General features: G+C 39.5%; 1 protein-coding gene across 1 annotated transcript; it reads left to right on the forward strand.

Moving 5' to 3' along the window:
- The first annotated feature begins 1,609 nt into the window (after positions 1-1,609).
- Positions 1,610-14,734, forward strand: LOC136131894 (small ribosomal subunit protein eS6-like). Its single transcript, XM_065888651.1, has 2 exons — positions 1,610-1,705; positions 13,964-14,734. The coding sequence occupies exons 1-2, from the start codon at positions 1,610-1,612 to the stop codon at positions 14,732-14,734; spliced, it is 867 nt and encodes a 288-aa protein (XP_065744723.1).
- The last annotated feature ends 769 nt before the right edge of the window (positions 14,735-15,503 follow it).

The raw sequence follows: 15,503 nt of genomic DNA on the forward strand, positions 1-15,503 counted from the left end.
TCTAGGCAGGTCCAAACTTTTCCCGGACTCCCTCCTGGCTACCTGTGGTGCACTAGCCCCCTTCAGGCTGTGTTCACGCAGCCAACCCCAGTCCTCTCCCTGGAATCTGATCTCCGAAGCCCGAGCCTCAGCTCCCAGATGGCGGGTGAGCAGACAAGCCTCTCGGGCTGGTGAGTGCTGGTCGGCACCGATCCTCTGTGCGGGAGTCTGTCCACTTTGCCCTCCGCACCCCTCTTGCTGCACTCTCCTCCATGGCTCCAGAGCTTCCACCCCACTCACCCCCCTTCTCTGTCAGTGAAGGGCCTTCCTAGTGTGTGGAAACTTTTCCTTCTTCACAGCTCCCTCCCAGAGGTGCAGGTCCTGTCCCTATTCTTTTGTCTCTTTTTTTTTCTTTTTTCTTTTACCCTACTCAGGTATGTGGGGATTTTCTTGCCTTTTAGGAAGTCTGAGGTCTTCTGCCAGCATTCAGTAGGTGTTCTGTAGGAGTTGTTCCCCATGAAGATGTATTTTTGATGTATTTGTGGGGAGGAAGGTGATCTCCACATCTTATTCCTCTGCCATCTTGAAGGTCCCTCTGTGTCTTTAGTGTTTAGATGAATTCTTCCAAATGAGTCAATGGTCAGAAGCCAATTTGAAGAAGTGTTGTTTATTGAAGGAATTAGAATTCATAAGTGCAAAGATTATGTGACTGATAATTAGCTTTATTTTCCACAATCAATGTGTTGTGGGGATTTACTTACAGAAAGCTATCCTGGTTTTTCTGTTTTTAAACTTTTTGAAATAATAATATGTTTTCCAAATCATCCACTGAAAGTACACTGTAGATTATGCACTTATTTGTGGCCACTGGTTTTTGCAAGACAGATTCTAGGATCATGGAAGAGGAGGTCAGGTCACACTTGGAAAACAGTAGTATCTTATCATACACAGAGTCACCAAATGGTACTTAGCCAGGCCAGCAGCATGCTGGCGCATCATTAATGTTACCAGACATTTTTCTCCTTCTGAGGTCTCATACACAGTAGGACCATTTGTAGGTTTGGTGGTTACACAAAGGCCTATTGGAATATATACCTTGACACTGCCTCTTGTAGTTCCTCTGGCTGGTTGATGCCTGAATTTCATTATTTCCCATGTGTATAGTTTTGACTGAGGCTTTCACTCCGATTAAGAACTGTGAGAAGCAACATTGTCTCTTACATTTGTCTTTTACACTCTAGTATGAAAGAGGGGCTGAAGAATAGGTCCAACTAGATAGGACCCAGTACCGAGGTCCAGCCTCAGCAGAACAGGATTGCCTGAGGGGAGACGGAGTCGGCGAGGACAGAAGACACAACACCTCTTAGGATGCAGGAATTCTGACAAGCTTTATTGCATACACTATACTTTTTTATACTTTCAAAACAATAAACTGATTTTAGTTTATTACTTTATCAATCATCACCATCATTTTCTCAGACCAAAAAGAACCTTTTACATAAGCATTTCACACACGCAGTTTACATAATTTTCTTATTATATCTGTAATTGTCCCTTGTGATTGAGAGCATTTGTCCCTTGTGGCTAAAAAACGTCCTTTGTGGTTTCCTCAAAATTCTCAAAAGTCGTCATGTCCTTTTCCTTGGTTCGCTTTGCTTCAGTGCTTTACTCCCACATACTCTGCGTCAGCGCCCTTTTCTTTGTACGTTTCGCCTCAGTGGTGCAGGTAAAAAGCCTTGTCACGTCTCACTCTTGGCTTAACCTAAAGACTCTTAAAGCTTTTTAATGTTTAATCATCATTAAATCAAAAGCATTTCATCAAAGCATTCTTAAAACTTCTTAATTTTATTTATATACATTTTCATAAAACACGAAAATATATACTAACAGGTGGACACAATTTATGTGGCCACTCACTACACATACGGGGAAGCCAAAGCGGTGGGTTTGGGGGCCATGGTGGTGAACATTAAATCTTTAATCTAGACTTTAGATCTTCCTAAAAATATTTACAATAGATCTATTGTCCCTTATACTTATTAATATACAACCCAGGTTTACAGTTTAACTTTAACGTTGCAGCTGTATGTTCCATTAAAAAGTGTTTCATCATAACCTTATTTCTTATTAAACTTCCCTTGTGCCAATACCAATGTACTCCAAATATATCTTGCACTCCCCATTTTGGTCATATATCATCTAACTTTTCCATTAACGTAGGCTGTTGCAATATAAACATTCCTATAACATTACTTTTAATCCAATATGCAGGTCAATAAGTAGGAACAGCTGGTGTAGTTGGAGGGGGATTTTTAGGTTTTTCCCACTTTACTCTATATAGAAGCCTTTCTTAAAATCCCCATGAGTAATGGGAATATTAGTACTAATACAAGCAAATACTCAGAGCTTTTATTATATACATGGGAAATTGAGAGAATCCACGCTGTGGGAAGCTTTGCTTTCCCATGACGTACATACCCGTGCCTGCCATGCAAGCACTATTGTTCTCAGCCTTGCTGAGGCACAGCAGCACTTTTCAGGGTCTCAGCCTTGCTGAGGCCCAGCAGTACTTTTCAGGGGTCTCAGCCTTGCTGAGGCCCAGCAGTACTTTTCAGGTGGCTCTCCACAACCCAGGGAAACTGTAAGAGGAAAGGGAAATGCTTTAGGTTGGGAAAACACAGTTCATGGTCTAGAACCCAAATGAACTAGGTTTTACCTTGGAAATATGAACCACTGTGCTTGCTAACTCACAATCCGCCTAGATTTGGGGCTCAGCCACACTTGCAATTAGCACTTGCCCTGGAGCTCCCCAGGGGAGAACTGATAGTGTCTCGGACCAGAGTGATAGCAGTATCTAGGAGAAAAACAGCTAGATTGAATAAAGACAGGATTTGCTAATTGACTATTGGTGTGTGGGTGGGGAAAAGAAAAGGCATAAGACAAAGATGAGGCAACAAGTAGTGCAATGGGAGGCAAACCAGGGGAGCATCACATTTGGGGAAAAGAGCGAGAGGTGTGTTTTGATGAGATTGGTTCTGAGATGCCTATTAGATAAGGAAACATGTCAAGGGGGCAATTGATACATAAGTCAAAAGGTCAGAGAATAGTTTGGTGGCAGATATGTAAACTTTGAGCACGTGAATGTTATGTATTCATCTGGGAGGTTTGGAGAGAAACAGAGAGAGAGAGAAAAAAAAGAGAGAGAGAGAGAGAGAGAGACTTAGTTATGAGAAGGAAAAAACTCTGGAAAAAGCAGTGAAGAACCCTTCCATTTAGTGTAAAGGCAGAAGAGGAAGAACCAGAGTTCACATGGAGAAAGAAGATCCAGACAGAGGGTTGAAGAGGACTTTTCAATGAGTTAAGAGGAAAACCAGGGAAGTACATTGTCACGAAAACAAGGGAAAGAGTATTTCAGGTCAGGAGTGCTTAAGTATATCAGATGCTACTGAGAGGAGGAGTAGAGAACTGGCCACTAGATTTGGCAATGTGGTAGCGCTGATAACTCTGACAGACAACCTGTAGGTTCATAGGGTCAGAAGATAGAGTGTAGGCGATGGAGGAGGGAACAGGTGCTGAGAAGTGGACACTTTCAAGAGGTTCTCTACTGTGAAGTAGAGAAATGGAGATGAAGTATAATCTTGGGCCAATGGTGAAGGTTTGCTTCCTTTCTTTTAAAAATACGCACTGGAACATGTTTTTAGGCCAATGGACACAGCTGGGTAGAAATAGAGACTTGATGATATGGGAGAGAGAGGGGATGATGACAGAGTGAAGATCTCGAGAAGGCCAGAGAGACAGGATCCACCAAAACAAGGTTTGAACTTGAGTAGGAGGAAAGACACATTTTCTATTTCAAGGAGGGGGAAGGAGTAGAAAATGGGCGCTGATGCAGGAAGGTTTATAGATTTGGTGATAGAAGATGAGTGATTTCCTGTTTGATGACTCCCATTTGCTCTATGAAACATGAAGGGAGGTAACCAAATGAGGGGAATGGGGGAAACTTGAGGAGTGAGGAAAAGGTATAAAACAATCCTCCTGGAGAGCAGAAAAGCAATGGGGAAATGCAGTCAGATTGCTGGTGTTTCGAGGGCAACTGGGGTTTGTGGTCGTGAGTGTTATGTGAAAAATCAGTCGACTTTCCAGTGTGATTTTCTGCATTAATGTTCAGCTGTTTAGTTATCCATGTCAAATGGTGACATCAACCAGGGATCTCATTTTCTACTGGTACTTACATTTAGGGAGAGAGGGGTAAAGAAGATGGGCTGATGGTGAAAAAATGGTGGGGTCCGTGGAATGGAGGTCTTAATAAGGTTCAAGAATTTTGTCAGTGGGGTATTGAACAAGTGAGCTAGAATGCTTGCAAGTGATGACTGGAGAATGAAATCCTTGAAATTGAGATTTTGTTGGTGGAGCCATTTCTGCTGATAAAACACAGGGCCTAGGATATAACCACAGTGTGGGTGCCTGGGGTGGAATGGGGCAACGTACGTTAGAGACGGTGGCATTAAACAAACTAGAGACCCAAGTGGGTAATCTTGTGAAAGTTGATGTCATTATGTGACTAATGGCCATAGTTTCATGGAGAGGAAGAGCATACATAAAGAAAGGGGGACGGCAAAGGATTAGCAGATGACAACGAACAGGAGAAAAATGAGGTGGTGTATTCAGGCGGTCTGCACATGCAGGGAGAAGAACAAGTGCTCTCTGCTCACCTCTTCCTCTCCCCCTCACCCGCAGAGAATGAAATTCACTCTTTAACTCTTATAACGGCCTACAAGGCTCTGCACGCTCTGGCCTCCTCGTCGACCTCTCCTATCTTTTCTAGTATATTTCTGAATATTACCCACATTCCAGCCGCAATGGCCTTCTTTCTTACCTTGAGAGGCCAAACTCTTCTATCTCAGGGCCTCTGTATGTACTACTTCCTGTGCTTTAGACTCTTTTCCCATGAACGGCCCCGTCTCAGCCTTGGCTTATATATCATTTCTCTTCCTTGACCTCATACATTTAGATGTTCCCTCTTGTAGTGCTATTCTTCTGCTTTGGGGTACTTATCAGAATTTGAAAGTATACATTTAATAATTGGTTTACTTTTTAATTATTTATGTTAGCTCCATGAAAAGAGAGAATTGTACTTACAGTAACTGGTAGGCAGCTCAGCAGAGGAGTGCAACCTAGTGGACTAGGTGTGCAGGCTCTGGGGTGAGCTGGCCTGAATTCAAATCCCAGCTCTACCAATACTATTTACGTCATCTTGGGAAGATTACTTCACCTCTCTGTGCCTTTATCATTTTCTACCCAATCTGTAAGAGAGAGAAAATGATATTTGTCTCCTGGTGTCAGTGTGAGGGTTAGAAATAATACATACAGTTGGAATACCTACCACAGAGTAAGTGCTCAATACTTTTTTGCTAAAGGATACTGTAAATTAACATTCATTGATTCAGCTTTCTATTGTGATTTCCATTTGTTATAGAAAACTTCTTTTAATCGTTCAAACATATCCTCTCCAAGTAATCAAACCTTTCTAATGCTCAGTTTCTTCAACTATAAAATGAGGAAAGTGGGCATTGTGATCTTTTTTTTTCCAGTTATAAAATATTCAATTATATGACTGTACAATAGGTTTTGTTTTTCTCCTTTGACTTGTCATAAAAGCAGTCATCCTCAATTACTTAAAACAGTGAGGGTTTTTCTTTGTTTTCTTGTTTGTTTGTTCTAATAAGAGTTGGAGGACAGTGGAATCGTCTAGGAAGTTTTTAAAGTTACAGATACCTTTGGCTCTGATTCTGGCTCAAGTGGGGAGAGAGTGTTGTAGTTTAAAAATCGCCCCAGCTACATCAAATCTCCACCTCCAGCTTCCCCCACTGATCACCTTCTGTGACCTGTCCTATTGAGAACCATTGCTTTAACAAATATTATGAAAGAAGAGATGTTTAGCATTACTGCATGTGTATGAGCCAAACATTACAGGTTTTCGTTTTTGGATAACATGATGACTACAACCATGTACCACTGATTTTCCCCAGTGGAAATTGTTATTTATGTCTCTGTTCCAAAAATGATTCTGTTCGTGGCTCTGTGCAACTACATCTCCCCAATCCTTAAAACTTCTGTATCAACTAGCATTTTATCATCACAAATCTCTCTAAAAATACACTATAATAATGATGTGAAAGGATTGTAGTCACTTGAATTTTCTTGTAGCCTATTTCAGTGAAGATCTATTTAGATTTTAAAAGGCATTATATCTTTGAAATATGTTGCAATCAAATCCCAATGAAAAAAATCACAACAAATCTGGTTTTCCAGTATAACATTTTGGATAAATGTATCATTCTACTTGTCTGCTTTGCTTCAACTCTTTTCACTTTACCTCCCAACCAAATAAAGGAAAGGCGAAGGCAGATTTACAAATAACAGGGGCATAGGAGTTGGGTCAGGTGTGGGATGTTTGACCTGGAAAGTCCAAGGTAGATTTTTGGCTTTCTTGATGGTGGAAACTGATTTATTGGCTTAGGTGGTAACACTGACCTAGCTCACCTCACGGCACTTCATATGCCTTGGATAGATATCCCCTGAGGCCCTTGCTCTCTGCACCTGCAGTGAGGGAAATTTCTACAGCTTGAGGAGTCCTACTCTACAAAAACCACATAAAGAGAAACATTCAATAGAAAACTCTGAAACCTAGTCTTACCTCTCTTTCATATTCTTCTTAGCATCTTAAATTTTTCAGGTATAATCAATTTTGCTGTGTGAAATTTCCATGTCAATCAGCACCTGCCCCCAAAAGCTTTCCAGATCATTTCTAATTTATACCTGCCGAAGCCCAGCTCCTGTTTTGCAAGGGGTTTGGGTAGGAAAACTTTTATCTGGGTTGAGGAATCTTTTTGCAAATTCTTGTCTACATTTGCTGTTGCAGATGTAACTGAAGCTCTAATCAGCTCATTATGTCAACATTCTCTTAACAAAATACCTCCCAGTGTTTCTGATATCACTGAACATCTGAAATAGAAAAACATAGTTTCTGTGAAACTTTGAATGGAAAAAAAGTTTGTCTATTCTTTAGTGCTGAAAAAACTCAGGCAATTTATTTTATGCAGGCTTAGTGAGAACATTTCAGAAGAGAACTTGGAAAATTCTGGCACCAAGAAAGGTTTGTTTCACTTTGTGTTTAGGAGAGTAAAGTCTAATTGCCTTTTAGCTCCAAAACACAGAAGCTTGAGAGAATTGCTTCTCCATTCCAGACGTCTTCTCTGAACTTGAAAAAAATGCAATATTTTGTGAAGATTAAGCCCAGAGCATACAAATGTGAAAGCATTAACCTCCCAGGAACCCTAGAGGGAGCTCCCACTTTTGAGTGTGGATTACAAGCAGACTTTAAAAAAAGTTTTTACTTTTATTTATCTGTTGATTTTAATTTATTTTTTATTGAAGTATAGTTGACTTACAATGTTGTGTTAGTTTTTAGTGTACAGCAAAGTGCTTCAGATATACACATATATATATATGTATACTCTTTGTCATATTCTTTTCCATTATGGCTTATTACAGGATATTGAATATAGTTCCTTGTGCTAGGATCTTGCTGTTTATCCATTGTATATATAATAGTTTGCATCTGCTAATCTCAAACTCCCAATCCATCCCTCCCCCACCCCCTCCCCCTTGGCACCCACAAGTCTGTTCTCTATGTCTGTGTGTCTGTTTTGTAAATAAGTTCCATACGGTATTTGTCTTTCTCTGTCTGACTTACTTCACTTAGTATGATAATCTCTAGGTACATCCGTGTTGCTGCAAATGGCATGATTTCATTCTTTTTTTTATGATTTCATTCTTTTTTATGGCTGAGTAGTATTCCATTGTGTGTGTGTGTGTGTGTGTGTGTGTGTGTGTGTGTGTGTGTGTATCACACATCATCTTTACCTGTTCACCTGTCAGTGGGCATTTAAGTGGCTTACATGTCTTGGCTATTGTAAATAGGGGTTATAAGCACACTTTGATTCAATTCCACAGTGTTTAATATGTACCTACTAAGTAGAAGACAGTGTGGGAAATAAGTGTGAATGAGTATTCTGGGAGTTCACAGTCTAATGGGGGAGGCTGAGATTTATGCACATGATTTAAGTTAGGGAGACCATGAATGATGTGTTAGGGATATACAGGAGAGGCTCTGGCACATGGGAAGGGGCTAGGAAATCTTAGGAAGCTTCTTGAGCTGAGCCTGGAAAGATGTGGCTGGCATAGTGGTTTCTGAAATGCTTTCTGTTTCCTATTAAGCATCACATACCCTTGGAAATAAACTAACTCTAACATTTAATCATTCATTTACTCATTCAGAAATATTGAGGACTCACTGTGGGCCAGTTACTGGACCTTCCTAGATTTACTCAATATTTATTCATTCAATACATATTATTTGAGCACCTGTGACAATCCAGTCACTGTTCTAGACTCTTCTGCCTAGGACTGTAATCTCTTCGTAGGACTATGATCTGAAGATGGTCAGCTGCTGGAACCAGCTTATGACCATGGAGTCCAATTCATTCTCCCAATACTTCACAACCAATCCAATGTTGTTTACCTTACTACCATGACTGGATTTTTTTCCAAAGCAGGGACCATTTTAAATTTAATTGATATCATAGTTTGGGAAAAAAATGATGGATGAGGAGACAAACTTGAGTTCTAGTCCTGGACTCACTACTTATTATCTTCTCCATCTTGAACAAGTCAGCTTCTCCCTGTCTGCTCTGTACCTTTAAGATGAGAATAATAATTTTGACGTTTTAATATTAGAGTGGGTAGTTATGAGGATTGAATTAGAAAAGGTACCTGAAGGCTCCTCATCAGCTATGAATCCATATAAAAATGGAATATTTTATTGATTAGCAACTTGCTTGGCACAGAAGGTACTAGACATTTGCAAAATACTTGATGACAATGAGGAAGACGATGGTAAATGCTTGTTGCTGTTGAAAACTATCAATACACCCAACAAATGATATTGGAAGTGGGTCCATAATGGACTGAGTTGTATTCCCCCCAAAACTCATAAGTCGAAGCCCTAGCTCCGGTGATTATATTAGGAGATATGGCCTTTAAAAGGTAATTAAGGTTAATTGAGACCATAAGGATGGAGCCCTAATCCAGTTTGACTGGTGTCCTTACAAGGAGAGGAAATATACCAGGAGTGCTTGTACACAGAGGAAAGGCCATGTGAAGACACAGCAAGAAGGCAGCCATCTGCAAGCAAAGGAGAGAGACCTCGTGGGAAAGCAACTCAGCCAGCTCCTTATTCTTCTACTTCCAGCCTCCAGAACTTTGAGAAAATAAATTTCTGTTGTTTAAGCCACCCAGTCTGTGGTATTTTATTATAGCAGCCCTTACAAACTAATACAGGATCCTTATATAAACTTGTCATTTTTTTCACTTTGTTAATGGTTTATGCACACCACAACTAAAATCATCATTAGAAGACAGAAACTGTGCAGTAAGGCTCACCTGGAGTTTTAGAACTGAGTCACTTAAAAACAGTAACAACAGATTCAGCGGATTACCAGATATTTAACTGCCATAAATCTGAGAAAGAAGTTGTGATATTCCACCTGATATAATTGTTCTTTGTTGAAATGTCAACTGTAGGATTTTGAATTATACTCAGCCAATTTTACACCAACTAATGCACATCTGTTAAGATGCACAGATGTGTGATTTGCAAAAATTTTTATCTATCTATCTATCTCCTAGTAGAAGGGTCAGATGTTAGAATAATGCCCATCAAAGAAATGAAATGTCAGAAGTCTGCAATTCTTTACTGGGCTCATTTCTTATCCAGTAGAGATTATATTTATATATGCTTTGATATCTTGTTTTCATTCAGTGTGGGAAGTTTTTCATTTGCAACATATATGTCCCTGCCTTCTTCAAATCCCCAAAAATATGAAGTGAGAAATAATACTTGTTTTATTTTTGTATTTCATGTATCTACACTATAATTTTATTTTGGGTTCTTTATTTTTTTAATTAAACAAGGATTATTAATTCATGGCTAAAATGGTAACTAGTCTTCAGAATGAATCACTTGGTACTAAAATGTAGGTTTTAGAGTACATATATTTCAGTTTTTATTCTCTGATAACCATAAAGCATTATTTTATGCATATACGTATGTTAGCTAGTTTTCATTTGTTAAAACTAGCTAGCATTTTAATCTGATAATGACTCAAGTGGAGGGTTATTCTGAAGATTTGGCAGAACAAATGTATCCTTAACAAAGAAGTGGAATGATTTGAAAGTTCAGAAACTGATGTAGTAATTAATGTGGGACTAACCACACCATCTTTTGGTTACCAAATTGGTGTAACCAAATAGTTGATAGCAATAGATGAATAGATGCTTTGGACAAATTATGCAGTATAGTAATAATATAGTGAACAAAGAGGACCCATTCCAGTAATGTACTTCGTGGTCAGAAGCTTTGTTACCAGAAGAAGAAATAAAGCAGGAAAGTTAGCCATACATTCATGATAGAGAAGTGATGGGGGTGGGGATGGGGTAGGACAAAAGTTACCCAAAAGCATTAACACTGATGTGACTAATTTAGCACGTTTAACCTTGAGAGCGGTTCCTTGTTAATCTATGAACAGTCCAGTCATCATTTATTGTCTGCTTAATACTGCTCATCCTCACGCTGATCCTTGGTCTAGTCTCTTGCCCCTCAAAGCATGGTCCGCAGACTAGCAACCTGAGTCTTATTAGACTTATTAGAAGTGCTGACAGGGAGATCAGCTCAGTGATTTGTGACCACCTAGAGCGGTGGGAGGGAGGGAGACGCAAGAGGGAAGAGATATGGGAACATGTGTATATGTATAACTGATTCACTTTGTTATAAAGCAGAAACTAACACACCATTGTAAAGCAATTATACCCCAATAAAAAGGTAAAAAAAAAAAAAAGCGCTGAATTTAGCTGCCCCTCAGAGTGCAGACGTACTGAATCAGGACCTGCATTTTACCAATTTCCTAGGTGATTTACTCACACATTAAAGTTGGAGAACACAGTTCCTCTCTGCTTTTAAGTATGTAAGAATCACCTGAATATCTTATTAACATGGAGATTGTAGATTCTGATTTAGTAGGCGTGGGGTAGAGCCTGAGATTCTGTGTTTCTAACAAGCTCCTGGATGACACCAACGCTGAGGGGGACCACGCTTGGGCTAATCAGGATTAGAGCAGTGGTTCCCTGACTTCTCTGATGATAAAGTCACCCAGAGAACCTATTAAAAATGCAAAATTCTAGGTATATTACCAGAACCATTGAATTAGAATGCTCTGGGGAGTGACCTGGGGAAAGGTTTTGACTTTTAGTTTTTTTATTTTTTTAATACTTTAGGTAATTATCATAAGACGTTTGGGAAACCCTTGTAGGCCAGTCCTTGTATTTTGTACACACCATCTAATGCCTCAAAATAGGACACACTCACCAATTACTCAATGACTAGGGTTGTATAAACACTTCTATTTGAATGTTCAGTGAATTCCTGGACATATTTGTTTTCCTCAAAATGATTTTACCTAGCAGGGGAAGATAATTTTACAAAAACATTTACTTTACTGTAGCTTTCTTTGTTTTGTGGTGTCTCTCCAGGAATGTAAGAGAGGATGGAAAGAAAAGAAGACTCCACATAGTTAAAACACTTTCTCCACCTTGGAGGTGAATCATCATCCTGCCATTCTCTCCATCATCTTTCACAGCTGCTTAGGGTGGGGTTTTGCTCTGGCCTCTCTCACCATGTTTTCCTGAACGTAGAACCTTTCCCAGGGACCTCAAGTCAGGCTGGCCAGCCAGAAGCAAGTCTTTCTGGAGGCCACTGGTCATTCTTTGGTTGGTGCCTGCCTCCCCCAGGGCAAGGCTCCAGGAGTATGGCAGACTCTCCTAAACTCTGAAGGCTTATTCTTGTAGCCTCCAGTGCCTTGCAATATATTTTGACCTAATTATTATAAGAATTATAAAGAAAATCATTTTTAGATAAGTTATTGATGCATTTCTTGACTGTTTCATTTCCCAAATCCCATTTTCTTGCATTGTTCTCTTTACTTGGAGTGGCTTTTCTTCCTTCATTTATCTGAAAGCTACACATCTTTCACTGTTAGCTTTAGTCTCCATCACTCATGAGCTTCTCTTGGAAGTTCCATCTCTTATCAGATCTCTGTTCCTTAATTACTACAGTACTAACATTCATACACAGGAAGGTATATGGGTAAGGTAATAAGAGAAGGAACATGTTTCAGAGTCAGAAGATCTGGATTTCAATTCCATCTCTGCCACTTACTAGTTTTATGGCTTTGGGCAAGGGATTTAACATCTCTGAGTTTCATATGAAAATGGGAATTATAATATCTACTGGTGTTTACAGGGGACTCATGAGATCACATTTGTAAGGAAGCTTGCACAGCGTATGAAACACTGCAGGGATCCAGTAGTTCATAGGTCTTGTTATTATTACTACCATGTATTACAATTTAACTGCTCCATGTGTATAAGTTTTTACCTGCTTTAAAAATAACCAAAGACAAATAATATTTGACTCTGTTTTTGAATTCCTTTTGGTTCTCAAAATGGTGCAGGTCTTTGGACAAAGGTTTAAAAGGTCCCACTTGAAGATAAAATGTGAAACCCAACAATAAATTAAAGAAGTTCTGCCCCCAGAGTTAGGAGCCAACGCAGACACAGGCACAAAACACAGGATACCAGCTGCAGCAGCATTTCCCAAATGATGCTCTGTAGAATCCTGTAGATTCTATAAGATGATCTTGGGAAATGCATAAACTGAAAAAAAATCCTTGAGTTGAAATTAGTTTAAGAAACATTGCTACCTACAGCCTCTTCTTAACTAATGACTAATATTAAAGCCTTGCTGTTAAGAAATCTGTTGAACTTAGTTTAACCAAGTGTTTTCCAAATGGTTTGACTGTGAAACACTTTCTTTTTTTCGCGCTTAACACCTATGCACAGTAGACCTTCGACTGGTGTAAGAACCATTATCGTGACCTTCAGAGATAGCTGTCTGACTGACCTTTGTTCTATTTTCAGCAGCTCTGTGTTCAGCAAAGTACTACTCTAGGCTGTGTTAACCTAGAGAGGGCAGGGGTGTGCCAATGCCTCCATACACTATTCTATACCTTATTTCTTTGTGACATTTTGTTTTGGTGAGTTGCACCTGGCTCAGATGAGGTCATCCCCAGCACACATCTAGACTGCTCCATTAGCAGAACTGTTTCAGCCATGTGTATATAAATACACATATAAAGCTTATATTTAAGCTTGATTTGGAGGAGGGCAATTGAGTTTCACTTACCGTATTGTTCAAGTGGTGAGAATTGGGTTTCTATGCGACTACAGCTTCATCTGGTCAAGAAAATATTGCTGATATTATTAATGCATCTCCTTATTAGGAGAATTTATTCTCTTAATAGGCTTTATTCTCTATCCTTTAGATAAGTAAAACTTGTTTGTGATGTCTGTGCCTGGTCTATCACTCTAAACCTACTCTTGGTATTTGTCAAAGTAGGGGTCATTATTATCCAATAAATACCGGAAATATTTTCCCAGGAGTAACCCAATCCTCCATTTTGATTTGGAAGCAGTTTATATCTTTCTGTGCTTTTAAGAAGCTATCATTGTCAAATGTAAAAAAAAAAACTGCATTTTAAACTTAGAAATTACATTACAAAATTATGGTCTCAACCAACGGTCATTAAACTAACGTACCCAATTAATTGTGCTCTCACTAAGTTACTTATCCAAAGTAAGATGTGCTTGATCTCACACCTGATTATGTTAGTTATACTTTTTATCACACTTTCATAATTTAATTAGATATTACATATCCAATGACAAGAGTGAGGAAGATTGTTGTTGAATGCTTTGTATAAAAACTAGTTAAAAAGTAAACTGTCAAAAAAAAACCCTCAAAATTAAGTTGCCAGCTCTTTTTCGTGGTGCCTCGGAGGCCGTCGGCCGCTTCAGAGTGAAGCTGAACATCTCTTTCCCGGCCACTGACTGCCAGAAACTCATTGAAGTGGACAATGAACGAAAACTTCGTACCTTTTATGAGAAGCGTATGGCCACAGAAGTTGCTGCTGACGCTCTGGGTGAAGAATGGAAGGGTTATGTGGTCCCAATCAGTGGTGGGAATGACAAACAGGGTTTCCCCATGAAGCAGGGTGTCTTGACCCATGGCCGAGTCCGCCTGCTACTGAGTAAGGGGCATTCCTGTTGCAGACCAAGGAGGACTGGAGAGAGAAAGCGCAAATCTGTACGGGGTTGCATTGTGGATGCCAATCTGAGCGTTCTCAATTTGGTCATTGTAAAAGGGAGAAGGATATTCCTGGACTCACTGGGGCCCCAAAGAGCTAGCAGAATCCGCAGACTTTTCAGTCTCTCTAAAGAAGATGATGTCCGCCAGTATGTTGTGAGAAAGCCCCTAAACAAAGAAGGTAAGAAACCTAGGACCAAAACACCCAAGATTCAGCATCTCGTTACTCCACGTGTTCTGCAACACAAACGTCGGGGAATTGCTCTGAAGAAACAGTGTACTAAGAAAAATAAGGAAGAGGCTGCAGAATATGCTACACTTTTGGCCAAGAGAATGAAGGAGAACAAAGAAAAACACCAGGAACAGATTGCCAAGAGACAGAGGCTGTCCTCTCTGAGAGCTTCTACTTCTAAGTCTGAGTCCAGTCAAAAATGAGATGTTCTAAGAGTAACAAATAAATAAGATCAGACATCAAAAAAAAAAAAAAAAGTTGCCAAAATACTATTGCTGTAAAATTAGGTGTGGGTAAAACAATTATAAAAGTTGGGAGACGGAGGGTCATAAACATCTGGAAGTGCCTTTAAATTCTTGGTTCACTTAAAAGACATTAAAACTAGACATCATAGATAATGTATTATCAATTATAAAAAAACAACAGAAAACTCCAATCCATGAATACATATGGTAAGGAAAAGTTTGATTCTAAAGCAAATCTTGGTGAATGGATGTGTTCTTATGCTTTTAGTCAAAATAAATTATGTATGGTATACAAGTTTTATTACGTATTGTTTTTTAAAATGACCTTCTGGTTTAACTATCTTTCTTTCTCAGTTAACTGACCAACTTGTTGGTCCAGTCCTGTTATACTGGATAAGAGGCTTCTGTTGTACGAACACTGTGATAAATGAAGCTTCAGATTTCCCCCTGTCATTTCAGCTCTCCTCCCTCACCCAGCTGTAATGTGAACATACTGAAAGCCACAGAACCCTGTGCTCCTTTTGACTGAAGTTGCTGCATCCACCTTTTGGCTCATTTCTGCTCTACAGTCTATATGCAAAGTGTAAAAGATGACAAGTAGGCTTTCCCCTTGCTTCTGGATCTCTCAGCTATTACAGCCATTGCCTTACTCTCTCTGAATTCCTGAAGTCCAGACATTTGCCTGTCTGAATCCCAGAAACCCAGTTTGTCTTTCTTAGCACTTCAT

The sequence above is a fragment of the Phocoena phocoena genome, chromosome 12 (genome assembly GCF_963924675.1).
Source record: "Phocoena phocoena chromosome 12, mPhoPho1.1, whole genome shotgun sequence".
Taxonomy (NCBI): domain Eukaryota; kingdom Metazoa; phylum Chordata; class Mammalia; order Artiodactyla; family Phocoenidae; genus Phocoena; species Phocoena phocoena.

Bases quoted from the DNA above. Each gene is read 5' to 3' on its own strand.
- LOC136131894 (XM_065888651.1), top strand. From the start codon at position 1,610: ATGTCCTTTTCCTTGGTTCGCTTTGCTTCAGTGCTTTACTCCCACATA. The intron at 1,706-13,963 runs GTAAAAAGCCTT...CTCAAAATTAAG, and splicing joins GTTTCGCCTCAGTGGTGCAG to TTGCCAGCTCTTTTTCGTGG.